The 17322-nt window shown below is 34.9% G+C and overlaps 1 protein-coding gene across 1 annotated transcript; it reads right to left on the bottom strand.

Moving 5' to 3' along the window:
• Positions 1-8113: 8113 nt before the first annotated feature.
• On the bottom strand, positions 8114-9555 carry LOC141588207 (uncharacterized). Its single transcript, XM_074409661.1, has 4 exons — positions 9420-9555; positions 8982-9316; positions 8663-8861; positions 8114-8574 (listed from the first exon to the last, which is right to left on the bottom strand). Exons 1-4 carry the CDS (start codon positions 9553-9555, stop codon positions 8114-8116), a joined length of 1131 nt encoding a protein of 376 aa, XP_074265762.1.
• Between the last annotated feature and the right edge of the window lie 7767 nt (positions 9556-17322).

The raw sequence follows: 17322 nt of genomic DNA, 5'->3' as shown, positions 1-17322 counted from the left end.
CAAGACACAATAATAAGCACATAACGATCCCGACACATATCCCATGGTGACCGGTTCAAAATTGTAGGGCGAGTTCGCGACTTTAGGACGTCTCCCAAGTCTTTGCATTAGCTCCTACAACCTTTACCCCGGGTTCATTTTAATTGACTCCCTAGATTCATTAGATTCATTGGTTACAGGTTTCAGGATCGTCGCTCTGATACCATTTGTAACACCCCCATACTCCAAGTGCCTTACCAGGACCACTCAGGTATGAGGATGTCACCATCTCGGTTACCCGAGGCATGATAATCATAAGACAATGAAGAAACATACTTTATTAAATAAGTTTAAGTGATTACATTACAAAACCAACTGTAAGCAAAATACAACGTCCTCAAACTATAAACCAACCGAAAGGAACTGTTCTAATAAACACAAATGCGGAAGACTAAAGACTACGATATGTGATGACTCCATCCCCACTAGATCCCACGCGTATCCAAGATATACCGCTTAAGCAATCGCTCACCACCCCCGAATGGATCACCACAGTTTTAAAACATTTAAACGGGTCAAGACTAATCACACAACTTATATATGTATATCAATAATAAGACAAACAGACAAATGAATCACACACACACACACCACCAACCAATCCCCATCATCTCAATACTCGATCGTCCACTGGACCACCACTGCTGGGGGACCGCAGCCGTTCCCACCTAAGCCCCGCTCATCGTACGAGCGATAACCCCGTCCCATTAATGTGCACATCCCCTCCCGTGGCGGGTTCCACGAAGGGCGAAACTAGGGCGTGAAGTCACTCCCGCAAGTGACCCCACTCAGCCGAGAACGCATCTCGAGAGCCATAGACAACCAATCACAATCACAATCACAATCACAATCACAATCATCATATCAAACAACTAACTACAACACATCACCAATATCCCATTATGGGACTAATACGAGTAGGAAATCCTACCCGGAAAGCACAACAAGCGACGGTATCTACAATTTGTATCAAAACGCCTCTTCTACGAATTCTCCTCCTATCATACAGCACATAAAGACTACACATCACAAACTACACACCAAAACCCCCAATTCCTAAATTAGGGTTTAACCAATGTTAACAAAACATTATAAAAACTATATTAAAAGCTTACCCTCGACGCAAGGAACTCAACGGTACGAACAACGACAAGAACTGACCGTCTGAACTCCGGGAATTGCTAAGAATGCGATTAAGAAGATGGACTTGTTTGCTTTCTCTCTTAAACAGGAATTTAGGTTTTGTAAAAGTGAATTAAAACAATGACGATTATGTTTAAATACCTTAATCGCATAATTAACAAAACCCGAGAAAACTCCCCGTAAAACCGGACACTCGATCGAGTACCCAAGGTACTCGATCGAGTACCCCCTTACTCGATCGAGTGCCTAAGGCTACTTGATAGAGTACCCCCTTACTCTATCGAGTACCTAAGGCTACTTGATAGAGTACCCCCTTACTCTATCGAGTACCTAAGGCTACTTGATAGAGTACCCCCTTACTCTATCGAGTACCTAAGGCTACTTGATAGAGTACCCTACAGGTCAGAAACTTTTCTAAAACGCAACTTACCCTTACTCGACAGAGTAAGGCCTACTCGATAGAGTACCCCAAGACTTATAAATACGGAGTATTACAAAACCCTTCCCCAAACCAAATCGCACAATGTCCCCATTGTGCAAAATCATGCAATGAAGAAAAGAGAAATGGGAATTTGCGAGGAAAGAAATAATATAAGACATGAAGTAAAGAAATCAGGAACTCACAAGACTTTAAGCGCAGCAAGGGAAACCTCCCCAAACCAGCGTGAGCTAGGAGGTTTCAGTAGCCAGCAGTGCTACTAATAAGTGCCTGAAAAGACAGAAAATACCAGACGAAATAAGTAATAATCTGGAAATTAGAACAGAAGAAATACCGAATTTCGCAGAAGGAATGTAACGGAGTGATTGAAAGCACAACGGAAATCCAATGCAAATTAATATTCCAAACCCTAATTAGTAAACTAAACTCAATGTAAATTTCTGATAATAAAGCTTGATCGAAAAACTAGGTATTCTCAGTTACGTTATATAGAAAGTATACGTAACAATTATTCCAAAACCTAAACTAAATGGGCTTCAAGTTCCTCGGTCTTTTAATTCACGTCTGGAACAGCAGTGTGGTCGATCGACTGATGTGAAGGGTCGATCGACTGCTCGGCAGTGAACAGTAGCTTCTGGATCCCGTAGATTGGTCGATCGACTAAGGAAGGTGGTCGATCGACTGAGGAAGGTGGTCGATCGACTGCTTGAGCTGCTACTTGCCTCTTATAAACTCGTGGATTTGTCTTTTGGGTCTTGAGATGCGCACCAATCTCGTTCCTTAAGTGATTCCTTTACGTCATTTGCAATGCAGGATACTCGGGGACGGATTTAGCTTAATTTTCCCGTTGAATTCTTCACATTTCTGCAATAATGCACAAAACACGGAAGTAGACGGAAATAGGGAGAAATGCAGCATAAACTACATGAATGAGCTCTGAAATGTGTGTAAAATGGGATGTAAAACATCATATAAAAGACACGCATCAATGATGGCTGTGGCTAGTCGAAGGGAATAAGTGCGATAAGAATTGTCCACCCCCTTGTCAGGGTTAAAACAATATCTCAGGGCCACTCGAGGAGTAATGAACTGGAAATGCGTGGCCACGCTCGGAAGGTATCCATGGTGGAAAATTCCGGTCAATCAGTTATTCTCCAAATCGAGGAAACCACTCTCGATATGATCACTTGAAAGTACGACCCGAAAGACACCTTGCATTGAGTGGGAGATAGAAATAGGACAAGAGAATTTGTGACGCACACTTGTCGAGGACAAGTGGGAGATTGTTGGAATATGGGTCCTCCGACAATAATGCGATCACAACTGTTGATCATAATGATCACATGTTTAAATCTCATTTTAAGAATACATGTGGGATGTAATATTTTACAGTCAACTGGTCCACACATATCGGTAATGATTGGCCGACTAGAGTTTGACATTACTGTCGTGCGACGGTGGTGATCAGTTGATCCCCTTAGGTCATACCTATAGGGAAATACTCTGAATTGATTATTTAATTAATTGTATGCCGATACGAGTTAATTAAATTGCTTAAAATTGACGGGTGATTTGTGAGTTAAGTTTACGTGTCTTATTGTAATTTTATTAAATGAGATACGGTCTAAGTAATCGAATTGTTTTATTACTTGGATAAAATTATTGTTTACGAAACAATTGATATTGCATTGAGATTGAATGAATGATTTATTATAAATACAAGACGTTGTGATTTATAATTGATAAACCGTTTTGGTACAAGTAATTACGAATTACTAGTCGATTTTGTAAATGACATATTTTATGAGTATGTTGATTTTTAATATGTTAAAAATACATTACAATTTCATAAGACAAGTAACATGTCACATATGTCACAATTGACAAATGACAAAATAAAATGGACCATCCATTTTATGTTAAAAATGCCGAAATAGTGGAGGGAGTATTATGTTTAAATTGTGTAAAATATTTAAGTGGAAAACAATATGATTACACACCTACTTGTAGCCTTGCATGCCTTTTTTTCTTGGGTAGAAAAACAAGCTCATGCATTGGGTTATACTCTCTCCTCCAACCGGGTTTTCCAAGTGAAAAACATAGAGTTTTCATCATTTCATTCATTCACTTCTTCAACATATATTTTTCTAGTGTAAGAAATTATATACTCTCTACAATTTGTGAAAATTCTAGAGAAATAAATTCACTAATCTCTTCTCTCTCAACCGAAAAACAAGAGAGAACAAAAATATTTTGTGTCAAAATTTTAAGTAAGACTAATCCAAATACTAGATCATATTATTTTAGTCTTTAAGAGGTTTCCTTGGGTATTCACTTTTGGGAGAGATTCTATACTTGAATCTTTTTTCATCCATTATTTGGAATGCTCAAGAACTAACAAGAAGGAGATCTTGTTGGTGCCCATAAAACCGAAATCTCATAGTAAGGAAAACGATTTCTTCTCCTTTAATTGAAGTTTGCATGCATAAGATTTGTAAATTAATTTTATGACTAAATTAACAGTAACATATATGAATATGTTGTGTATGAGATATAGATTTATAACAGATAAAATCAGACCCATCCTGCCCGGGCGGCGTCCGCCTTTTGGCCCGGCTCAGGGATACCTATATCGACCCCGTCGCTGAGATCTAGCAACTCCTTTATTAAAGGAATATCGGCGGTGGTCAGGGAGAAGTTACAGTCATGGGGGTGGACAAAGAGATTCCGAGAAGGAAAGGTTTGATCTTCGTCGGTCGGAGTGGAGGTCGAAGCAGTATGGCGAGTTTTACCCATGGTCAAGAAAAAGGAAGAAAAAGAGGATCAAAGAGAAGTTGCAAGAACGAAGTACCTGGTGGAGAACGGCGGTAAGAGTGACGGAGTCCGGCAAGAAAGAAGAGGGAAGAAGAAAGGTTTTAGAAAAGATGAGGGGTTTTAATTTTGAAACGAATGAGAGAGGACGATAGGTGGTAGGTGTTATAAATAAGGAGAGTTGGAGTAAGGTGCGAGAAATGAGGAGAAAGAGTAGGGACAATGATAAGTGCCTGGGAAGTTGTGTGAAAGACGGCGCGAGATTTAAAAATCCGTAATTCCTTATTCGACGCCTCGAGACGTATCTCACAAGGAATTAGGGGCAAACTGTTTGGGCCAAAAACCACACCTTGGCCTAGTAGGAATCAAGCCCATCTGATTTCGTCTAATGATCTGGGCCGTGGAAGCTTGGCAATCACGAAAGGCCTGTAAATAGAAGGAGCCCTCGCTTTGAAGAATCATCAGGGAGAATTCAAGGAGATTAGGGAGATTGGACTTCAAGATCGTGTTTAGGGAAAGAAGCATGGTAGAACTACAATTACTTACCATAAACGGAGTAGGACACATTTAGGGTTCTTACCCTATAAATAGCCAAGGAAACAAGGAAGAAGGGCATTCAAGATCTCTCACACATACGTAACACATTGTGCTAGCTAGGTTTACATTCCGTCTCCTTTGTACTCGTCCTCATATTAACAGCTAGTGCAATCCTTGGAAGGGTACCGTTCCTTCCCGTGGTCGTTTCCCACATTGGGTTTTCGCGTCACCAAATCTCACGTGTCAACCTTTATTTACGTACTTAATTCCTTTACTTCGCATTAAACAAAAATATTCATACAACATACAACGAGTAAGACCGCATTGACCTCTCTTAACCTAATTCGGTAGAAAATTACCAAAACACTATCATTTGAGGAATTTTGCTTTTAAGCATGCAACATGTTTATTCTAAACTTGAGTTTAGAATCGTATTTTCGTTACATATGTTTTTAATATTTCAATCTATTTTGATATATTATTGCTTCTGTAACATTTATTTTATGTGATATGGCTGGGAGAACGTCGAGTTACTCCCCACTGATTGTGGTTGTTATGTTTATAACATGACGGTTATTTGTTTGGCTGAGATATCGGTGTGAGCTAGCGAGGAGTTTGCACATCCTACTCTGTTTTTATACTTTATTTAATGGATTTAGTTTGAACTCTTTTGAGGCATTTTATTTTCGCCCTTTTTATAAAAGTGGCAACTGTTTATCTTTGTGTTTTAAATCCCAAGTCAACAATGATTCTGCCATTGTTTTTTACTAGTTTTTATTGGGGATTACAAGAAGACTTCCCCACCATTAGATCTAACCCCAATAAATCAACCACTCAAAAAGGTTGTTAGTGAGACTTGAGACACGGCCTCTTGGTTGAGATGCACTTGCTATTACCACTGTGCCACATGCATCTTGTTGGTATTTTTCTATCTAAGCTAAGACTTGAGTTAAAACAATATGTACTATAGTAATTATTAAATGTACTCTTACTTATATTCAATGTATCTTCAGTATAAAATCAATGTAATGGTCAGTTAGTTAAATGTATTTGATAAAAATTGAACAAAATATTTATGTACTTATGATAATTTGTATTTATTTTTTACATAATTATTATAAAATTTACATTTATTAGAGGCCATATTAGTTTAAATAAAAATGTATGTACGTACAATATATTTATGCCGAAGGTACATTTTATTTTCATTGGAGGTACATAATATATTCTTATAAGACATGTCATGTATATTTCAATTACTTATCAAATGCATATCATTAATTCGTTAGGTTCATCTATATATAGGTACATCTTATAATAAATGTATATTTTGTAATAATTATAGGTACATATCATGTTTACTAAAACTATATATTAATTTTATTTCACATCGGGAACACGTTATTTATATTGGAAATACATTGAATATAAAGTATAGATACATAGAATAATTACCATAAGTACATAAAATATGTTGTTCAATTTTTATCAAGTACACTTAATTAACTCAGCATGTACATTTATTTTAAAGGTGCATTTAATATAAGCTAGAAGCACATTTGAAATAAGTTAAAAGTACGTTTATATTGGACGTTCTCACTGTTCTCACCTAAGCATTGTTCTCACCAGAACTCAACCCTTTATTATTATTATTATTATTATATTTTTTTTTTTTTCAAGATGATATACCTCATTTTATTAGAAGGAGGATAAAAACTTACAAAGGCTATCCACAAAGAGGCTTATGAACCTCGAACAAGATGAGTGACAATGCAAGGAAACTAGGGAGAGGATTACAAGCTAATAAATGAGGGTTAACTGTAAATTTAATCTGACTAAAGAGAATCTCTTATGTGGTCTCCTGTCTAGTGAATATCCTTTGATTTCGCTCATACCATAAGAAATATATGGCAGCAGCAAGACACCCTTTCCTGCAGATATTCTTCCAATGTCGCTGGCCTTTGTTTTGAGCTATCCATCTAAGTTCTGTCCAGAAATTAACAGTGCGACAGCTGATATTCATCCACGGCAGTAAAGCATTCTAGACTTGCTGAGAAAAAACACATCTGAAAAAGACATGTCCATGGCTTTCAGCATCTTGCTTGCATAGCACACATCTGTTAATCAATATCATTCCCCTACTGATGAGAAGATCAACAATGGGCAATCGTTTGAAAGCAGCTAGTGTAGCACATGTCTTATGACTTGGGACAATATCACTACCATGTAAAACTTTAAACCAGTATACTTTGCTGCCCTTTTCCTTGAACTATTGATAGGCCTTGCCTACCTAAAATCTCCCATGACTAGCCCAGATATTGACCATTTGAACAGCAGCAGTTATGGAGCCAGTACGAGCAACAATCTCATCTTTGATTTCAATATACTACAGAGATATTATTATGTTTATTATTTGCCACTTTGCACGGAATACCCAAATTTTTAATCTGGAAATCTTAAAGAGGTCATAACTCGTATTTACGAGTTCCAAAAGTGACGAATTCTTTTTTCCAAATCACTCATTTTTCCGAGAACTACAATTTGAAAAAAAAAACATTGCCGCATTTGGATTCCGCTACTAGGAGTTATTGTGCGTCAATGTTTTTTCGACCGAACAAACTTTGAGTGACCATATCTCATGGTCACAAGTTCAAAACTCTTCAATTTTTTTTTCAGATCGTGGTACTCGGAAAGATAATCGATTTGAAAAAAAAGTCTTCATTTTCTGAGTTCGTAAATACGAGTTATGGCCTCTTTAAGTTTTTCAGATCAAAAATTTGGGTATTTTGTGAAAAGTGGCAAACTTCAGGGGTACCACGTGAATTATCCGTTATTATTATTATTATTATTATTATTATTATTATTATTATTATTATTATTATTATTATTATTATTATTATTACTACTACTACTACTACTACTACTACTACTACTACTACTACTACTACTACTACTACTACAATTACTATTATTATTTTTTTTGGTGAAATGTTAATTTCCATTAAGCTCAAAACAGTTATTACAAGTTACAATTTTCAATGACATACAATTTTCAACACCTAACTAAAATAGGTATTACAAAGACATTTGCAAGTTAGTAAGCCATTGTTGATCCCTGACCGTGCTACTCAGCTTCACCTTAGCCTACAACCAAATTTTAACTTCACGTTTTATCATCTGACAAAGAACCTCAGGTCTCATGATACAACCTTCCACTCGAGCCTTATTCCTTTGCATCCAAATATGATATTGTGCAGCAAGAAGCAAACACAATATCACTCCTTTTTCCAGGGTAGAAATCTGACTTGTCGTAATCCACTGAATGAACTTAGCAGCAGAGAACAAAACACCACACAACCTGGCCATTTCTTCAAAAATCTGTTTACTGTATTCACATTCCTGATACAGGTGTGAGGGTGTTTTAGCTGCAATACCACAAATCAGGCAATAGTCATCAGGGGCTACACCCAATCTGCAGAGTCTATCCTTGAGTACTATTGCTTCTCGAGCTATTAGCCATCCCATAAATTGATGATTAGGCAAGCACAAACTGTTCCAGATGTATGGATGCCAATGCATATCCACTGCTGACAGTATAACCTTTACTGTGCAAGATCCATTGATCATTAGTATAACCAGATGTCAATCTATCTCTCACACGACAAATACTTTTCCACCCCCAGCTGATATCACCATTAAGACTGTACTCAGACAAATTAACTCCTTTTAAATAGATCTGACTGATCCACTTAACCCAAAGTCTATCAGGACTGCAGTAGATCCACCATACTAGCTTGCCAATTGTTGCTAAATTCCAAGCTTGACTATCTCTAATGCCTAATCCACCTTTTTGTTTGGGAGCACATACCTTGTCCCAGCTTACTTTAGGCACCTTCATAAGGTCAGTATTTCCATCCCAGAGATAATTGCGACAAATAGAGTTGATTTTATTCAAAACCGCCGTGGGAATGATGAAAATATTACTCTAGTAGCTGTATATTGAAGTAAGTACAGAGTTAAACAGGATAAATCGACCAGCATAAGCCAGCTTCTTGGATCTAAAACTCCTGATTCTGCTAATCGTCTTCTCAATTAGGATATTGCAATCAGATTTCTTTATTTTGCCACAAGTGATTATCACCCCCAAATACCTAAAAGGCAGTTGACCTTCAATAAACCCAGTGGCCTGCAAAATATCCTTCTTCACACAAGTTAAAACCCCATTAAAATAAGCATTAGTCTTAGAATTGTTCATCTGCAACCCAGAAGCACAAGAGAAGGTTGCAAATGATCTAAGTATTTTCATAATGGAACCTATATCACCCTTTGAGAATAAAAGCAAGTCATCTGCAAACATTAGATGACAAAGTTTAAGTTTAGCACAAAGGGGACTGCAACCCAGAAGCACAAGAGAAGGTTGCAAATGATCTAAGTATTTCCATAATGGAACCTATATCACCCTTTGAGAATAAAAGCAAGTCATCTGCAAACATTAGATGACAAAGTTTAAGTTTAGCATAAAGGGGATGAAATCTGAAGGGCATAGTAGATGTAGTATAGCTCAGTACCCTACTCAAGTATTCCATTGCAATAGTGAAGAGGAAACGGGAAAGAGGGTCTCCTTGCCTCAGTCCTATCTTCCCCTTAAATTGACCAAAAATCTCACAATTTAAAACAAATGAATAAGATGTAGTACCCACACATTACATTATCATAGCTATGAATTGTTGTGGGAAATTCAAAGCATACATCATCTGTTCTAAAAAAAGCCAATTCACAGAGTCATAGGCTTTTTTAAGATCAACCTTCAGCGTAAATCTAGGTGATACTGCCCTCGTATTGTAACATCTAACCACATCCTGGCAAATCAGAATATTCTCAACTATACTCATGCCCTGGATGAACCCCCCATAGTTATCACTGATTACATGGGGCAAAATTTTAGTCAGTCTGTTGCACAACAATTTAGAGATGCATTTGTAGGTGACATTGCAACAAGATATTGGCCTGTACTGGGTAACATTTTTGGGCATTTCCATTTTTGGGATCAGGGTGATAAGAGTATGATTAACTTGCTTCAATAGTTTCCCATTATGAAACAAATCTTGAACTGCAGCACAAAGAGATTCACCCACCAAATCCCAGGTATCTTGGAAGAAAACACTAGAGTAACCATCAGGCCCAGCTGCTTTATGCTCGGAAATGGAGAAAAGAACCCGTCTAATCTCCTCATTAGTGACTGGAGCAAGTAGTTGAACATGATGATCAGTAGTACAAACACTCCCTATTTGGACAACGTTTTTAGAAATTGCCTTGGTGCTACTAGGAGTCCCCAACAAATTCTCATAAAAACTCAAGAAAGCTTGTTGAATTGTTTTAGTATTTTCACACAACCTTCCCTTCGTATCTTCAATCTTCAGCACCTTATTTCTCACCTGACTATTCTTAATCAGACTATGAAAATATTTAGTATTACTATCTCCTTTATCCAACCACATAGCCTTAGATTTTTGAATGAGGTACTCATGGCTAGCCTGAGTAAGAAAGGTCACAGTACTAGTAGCTTGCAACTATTCTTGAATAAGAGCAGGAAGAAATGGATCATTCCTCAATTTTTCTTGAATATAATCCAAATTCATCCTTGCTCTATTATCATTGTTCTCCACATCATTGAAATCTGTTGCATTCAACTTCTTAAGAGGCCATTTCAAATTCTTCATATTCTTGACCAGCTTAAACATATTAGTCCCATACCCTTCCATCTGCCAATAATACTTTACACACTCAAGAAAATTGTCATATTTACTCCACATGTTAAAGTATTTAAAGCTCATTCTCTTCTTAACTTCATCAACAGTGCTTTGGATAACACATGGGGTATGGTCAAAGACTCCCTCACAATATAAGTGAGCATATACATTCCCATTATCCTATAACCAATCATGGTTAACCAGCACTCTATTCAATCTACTGTATACTCTAGTAGCAGGCTTATGTTTGTTGGACCAAGTATACACAGATCCACTAGCAAGACAATCTGTAACTTCACACTCATCAATACAGTTTTTGAAATCCTCCATCTCCTCATCAATACAATTTCCCCCAGTCTCTCGGCAGGTACCAAGACAGTGTTAAAATCACCACAAATTGTCCAAGGCCCATTTATATCCTTTTTAAACTCACACAACTTTTTCCATAGAGGTTTCCTCTCTTTTGTCCCATTAAAGGCATAAACCATCGTAAGATAGAACTTATAATGAATCCCCAAGTCCTTCACTTCCATATGGATAAATTGGGCATTATACTCAATAAACTGAATATTAAACATAGAAGGGTTCCAGAGAATCCAAATCCTACCACCCTTGTGACACTGAGTATTAGTAAAGACACACCAAGCGCTACATAAACTAATTCTAACCAAATTTAGAGACAAAGGCTTAACCTTTGTCTCAAGGAGCCCAAATAACCCAACCTGATGATTTTGTAAGAACCATTTAATAGTGTTTTGTTTGGTTGGTTTATTCATGACCCTAATGTTCCAAAAACCCTAGTTATACATTACTCCCAGTGGGCGGCAATGCACTACCATTTATCCCAATTCCAACTCTTGGGGTAACATTATTTAATGAATCTACGAAGCTATGAGAACCAAATTTAAGTGAACTCAAACCTGCATCCATAATTTCCTGCCTGCTAAGCCTGATAACATTATGTGCTGGTGTATTAACCATATGATATTTTCCATTTCTTGCCCATGTTACTTCAAATTGATTAGGCTTCTCAACCATAGGTACTGAGACAGTAGGAGGTGTGACAACTTCCATTGCAGGGGTCACAATGACTGGAGATGGAGGGACAACAAGGGTAGGGACACGTGCAGGCACCTTAGGTCTCCACTGCTGCTTCCCCTTCTGTTGTACCACCTTTTTCTAGACCTCCACTGTTTTACCCTTTCGACATTGCTTTGTTTCATGACCAATACCTTTGTAGTGAGAGCACAGGATAGGTTTTCACTTTAAATTCCACCTTGGCAGTCACTACTTAACCATCTTCATCCATAAATTTCACACAAGCAGGAATTAGTTTACCAAATGGGACATCAAGCATCACTCTAGCAAACCCTAAACGAGTCTTCTTATACGTGGCTTCATCACATCTAACATACTTACCCTACAGCGCTGCAATCCTAGGTAAACATTTACCCCAAAATTTTAAATGCAAATCATAAATCCTTACCCAGATCGGCACATCCTTAATCTCAGATTTTACCAATTCAACATCTTCACTCCACGGTCTCACAATGAGAGGTTTGTTGTCAAATAAAAAGTGGCCCTATTGAAGAGCTTGCTGTTGAATGGCACTAGACTTGAATCTCACCATAAACACACCATTGGGACACAAAGTAATTTGCGCCCAAGACAAACCCATAAACCGCATTCTTCCAATTGTCCAACTCTTCCTTCACACCCTCCGCGGTACAACGAAGCATGATTGCAGGTTCTTCTGGGATGCTAACCATAGGACTCTTGCCTTTTCTTCTCCGTTGGACAGTCCATTCAGTATTTTCTTCAGGTATCATAGAATCCAAATCATAGGGTGAAATCCCCACAATTTGGTTAACATCCGCAGTTTTCTGATTATCACAGCTTCCTGGTCCTCCAATAACCACCCTAGGAACGTCGGCAGAGGAAGACACCACCGTAGCAGCGACGATCGAAACATTTATTGATTGATTAGGGCTAGTGGGGGAAATTGAGAATGATCTGAACAATCGATTGACATTTTTTGAAGGATTTTCTGTTAGGGTTTTACGAGTTTCGTGCTCTCTATCTCTAAATTTCATGGTTTCTCTTACTACTACTACTACTACTACTATCATTATTATTATTATTATTATTATTATTATTACTATTATTATTATTATTACTACTATTATTATTACTATTATTATTACTATTATTATTATTACTATTACTATTACTATTATTATTATTATTATTATTATTATTATTATTATTATTATTATTATTATTATTATTATTATTATTATTATTATTATTACTATTACTATTACTATTATTATTAGGGTAATTTGATAACTTATACCTTGAATAACTCACTTTTTCAAATCTTATACCTAAGATAATTTTCATTAAAATCTTATACATAAAATAACATTTTCTTCCAAACTTGATACCAAATCTTAAAAAAATCTCTAAATTAACGATTTTGCCCTTACTAATGTGATGGTTTTTAGTGGTGGTGATCATGGATGTGTGTATTAATAGGTGAGGCAAAAGATGACAATGTTTAATTAGTAAGGGTAAGATTGTCAATTCAAGGCTTTTTTTCAGATTTGGTATCAAGTTTGGAAGAAAATGTTATTTTAGGTATAAGATTTTAAAGAAAGTTATCTTAGGTATAAGATTTGAAAAAGTGACTTATTCAAGGTATAAGTTATCAAATTACCCTTATTATTACTATTATTACTATTACTACTACTACTACTACTACTACTACTACTACTACTACTACTACTACTACTACTACTACTACTACTACTACTACTACTACTACTACAATTAATATTACTATTACTATTACTATTACTATTACTATTAATATTACTATTACTATTATTATTACTATTATTATTATAATTATTATAATTATAATTATAATTATTATAATTATTATTATTATTATTATTATTATTATTATTATTATTATTATTATTATTATTATTATTATTATTATGGGTTGAGTTCCAGAGAGAACGACCTTATTCTGAGAACGGTGAGAACGGATCTCAGTCGTCCATTAATCTAATATGACGACTCTGATATGAAGCGTGTCATTACCAGTACATCTGAGCCGTCTATGGAGAAAATATACGCTTAAAAATATAGAATATGACAATCATTAAAACATTCCATAAAAAGAAGAGAGAGATAGTACACATCTGCACAAAATCAAATTTACGGAACAAAATCGATTGAGTTCATCATAATTATATTCATTGATTTTCAATTCATCTTCAATTTTCGATAAATTCATCATTTATCTTCTTTATTCGTCTGCAAATTTCGATTAATTGCAAAATAACATCGCGTATTTTCATCAAACATTGGCTAAGCTAATTTTCATTAATCTGCAGTTTTTCTCTTCCTCAATAAATATTAAGGTATGTTGAATCAGATTTATTTAATTCGTTTCTCAATTTATTTTAAAGATTGATTTTTTAATAATGTTTAATATATATTTCATGAAATTTGATGTTCTTCTTGTAACTCGATTTATTTTTCTCTCAACACTAATTTAAATGCGTGTGATAACATTTTCGTATATCAATTTTATGAGAGAAAGTGCAAAATTAGGTATAATGATAATGTGCTGTAATTATTTTGCATGTCTTAATAATGACGTGTCTTATGTAGAACACACTATGCAATTAAAGGTCGTATCAGTTTAATTGTAATGTGTATTATTTGTAGTTATAATGTGCATGTAATTATTACCATGCATGTATTCTTAGAAATGATGTCATTATAGATTTTCCCTGTTTTTGAGATGAAAACACTCAACTGTTCAGAATGACTAATATATACACTGCAACTTGGTTTATGATGGTTAATGTTACCACTATAAAAGAATATGTTTTACAAGTTACATGGGTAAAAAATAAAAAATTCAAGTAAAGACGTAAATTAAATTAAAAATACACATTATATTTTTTCAAAATGTACATTGTATTATATATAAAAGAACATATTCAATTAATTAAATTAACAAGTGGATTCATACTACTCTGTTCATTGAAGTGAAATGTCCTATCAGTTTAAATGTAATGTGCATTATGTCTAGTTATAATTTGCATGTAATCATGACCTTATCCATTATTGTTTCCAATATAGCAATAGACTGAAGTCTGAATTCCAATATAGCTATAATTAATCACAAATAGGATTATACATCCAGTTGTACCATAAACATGGTACAACCAAGTATAAGAATCCGAGCTTATGTGTATTCTTTCTGAGCTAATTTAAAGTTCATGTTTTCAATGTCTAAATGAATGAACTCAATATTTTCTAATAAAGCTCATATTCTTTAATATAAAGCTCGGATATTTTGACACAAAGCTCAGATTCTACACGGTACAACATATACAACTGGTTGTATAGTCCATAAATTGATAATTAATGGACATATACTTAAAAATTGAACTTACGTAAGCAAAAAAAAAATCAATTAATTAAATAAATTAGATTTACAATGCACATTATATTATTTGAAAATGTACATTTTATTATTTACATAGGGACACTAAAAGATAGGGAAATTAAAGATAAGGAACTAAAAGATTTAAATAATTACAAAGATTATGATGTGACTGTTGATCTTTGACGGTTTTTCAAACGTGTGTTTGTGGTGAAATGACACAAGTGTTGCAAGAATTAATTACTTCAACTCCTCTAAACCACTATATAAATAAACGAGTCAAACAATAAACTTACATTCAATCCTACTTCTTCATCATTATCTCCAATGAAATTATCTACACTTCAATAACAAAAATGTTTCTCTCTTAATGCCGCACACCACACTACCAAAGTTATGACGACAAAATTAATATCATCAACAGTTACAATGTTGTGAAAAAAATGTCAGTTCATTAATGAATGGTTTGACAATGACGATGATCATGTCACTAAGATGGCTGAACCATCAGACACCTTGACACTTCATCCATTTTTGGGAAACCCACACACTGTTTATCTGATCTTTGATAAATTAGAGAAGCAAGACAAAAAAAATATGGCCGAGGTCTGCAAGACCTGGTCATCTTGGTTCCTTATAGGAACCGATACCACAAAAGTGGACATTGATTATTAGCAATAGTTGGTTACTGAAAATAATAGGGGAGTTCTTTTTCTAACAAGGGGAGGGACATTGGTGGAAAAATTCTGTCTTTGCAGAAGTTTTTACACCAGAAAAGAAAAAATTGCCCATCATAAACGACAACTACAAGAAGAAGAAGAAGAAGAAGAAGAAGAAGAAGAAGAAGAAGAAGAAGAAAGAAATTATATGTTGTATGATGATAAATCTGGCAGTGAGGGTTGTTATGACTCTGACTACTAGATTAATTTCCCATATATTATTTCTAGTTGTGTATTTTTTTTCTTGTTTCGAAAGCCTTAAATTGGCTTTGTTTTGAAAGTCTACAATGGCTTTTGTAAATATTCTTATTATTAATGAAGTATTATTATATGGTTTATTTCTTTGTTTACTACTCTGTATCAAACATTCAATTCATTTTATATAATCTAAATCGAAATCCACATGGATACTTCATGCAAAGCTGATTACATATAAATAATTTTACGAATGAACATTATCAGTATAATAAATGCTCCTTTAAAAGCATGACAATAAACAAAATGTTCCTTTAAAAGTATGACAATGGACATCTGCAGAAATACATCATTTTATAAGTCTTAATTAGTTAGAAGTAAAATTGCTTGTATTTATTACCCTATACAGAATTTCCACTGAAAAATGTCCTATCAGTTTAATTGTAATGTGCATTATCTGTAGAAATGTCATATCAGTTTAATTGTAATGTGCATTATCTGTAGTCATAAGGTGCATGTTATTGTAATGTGCATCATCTGTAGTCTTATGGAAAAACAGTATTAGGAGAAATGTCCTATCAGTTTAATTGTAATGTGCATTATCTGTAGAAATGTCCTATCATTTTAATTATAATGTGCATTATCCGTAGTCATAATGTGCATGTTATTATAATGTGCATCATCTGTAGTCTTATAGAAAAAACACTATTAGAAGAAATGTTCTATCAGTTTAATTGTAATGTGCTTTATCTGTAGTCATAATGTGCATGTAATTGTAATATGCATTATCTATAGTCTTATGGAAAAAACACTATGAAAAAAAAATGTCCTATCAGTGTAATTGTAATGTGCATTATTTGTAGTCATAATTTATTTACTAACTTTTGTTGTAGGTGACAATGAGTACACGTGATGTAACTAGTGCTTCTTCTTCAAATAAAATTGATACCACTCCAAGAACAACTATAATACCATCAAATGTTCTCTGCTATATTCCATTTTGCCTAGAGGAAAAAAAACAAAAACTAGGACAAGTATTCCAAACACTAGCATAAGCAGAGTTATTTTACAAAGACTACGATTCAATATCTGGGTTTATCCCAAGACTCGGCACAACAAAATTAATTAAAGGCAGTCAGAATGTAAAGAATTTTGCATTAAGGAATGTTTTGTGCAATAGGCAAGGCGAAAACGAAGATATAAAAAGGAAGAGGGTTG

Source organism: Silene latifolia, chromosome 6 (genome assembly GCF_048544455.1).
Source record: "Silene latifolia isolate original U9 population chromosome 6, ASM4854445v1, whole genome shotgun sequence".
Taxonomy (NCBI): domain Eukaryota; kingdom Viridiplantae; phylum Streptophyta; class Magnoliopsida; order Caryophyllales; family Caryophyllaceae; genus Silene; species Silene latifolia.
This window is presented reverse-complemented; position numbering and strand designations above follow the sequence as displayed.

Excerpts from the sequence above, each read along its gene's own strand:
- LOC141588207 (XM_074409661.1), bottom strand. The coding sequence starts at position 9,555 with ATGGAATACTTGAGTAGGGTACTGAGCTATACTACATCTACTATGCCC. Across the intron at positions 8,862-8,981 it reads GATTTATCCTGTTTAACTCT|GTGCCTAAAGTAAGCTGGGA; the intron begins GTACTTACTTCA and ends GACCTTATGAAG. Across the intron at positions 8,575-8,662 it reads GTCTGAGTACAGTCTTAATG|TAAAGGTTATACTGTCAGCA; the intron begins GTGATATCAGCT and ends GATCTTGCACAG.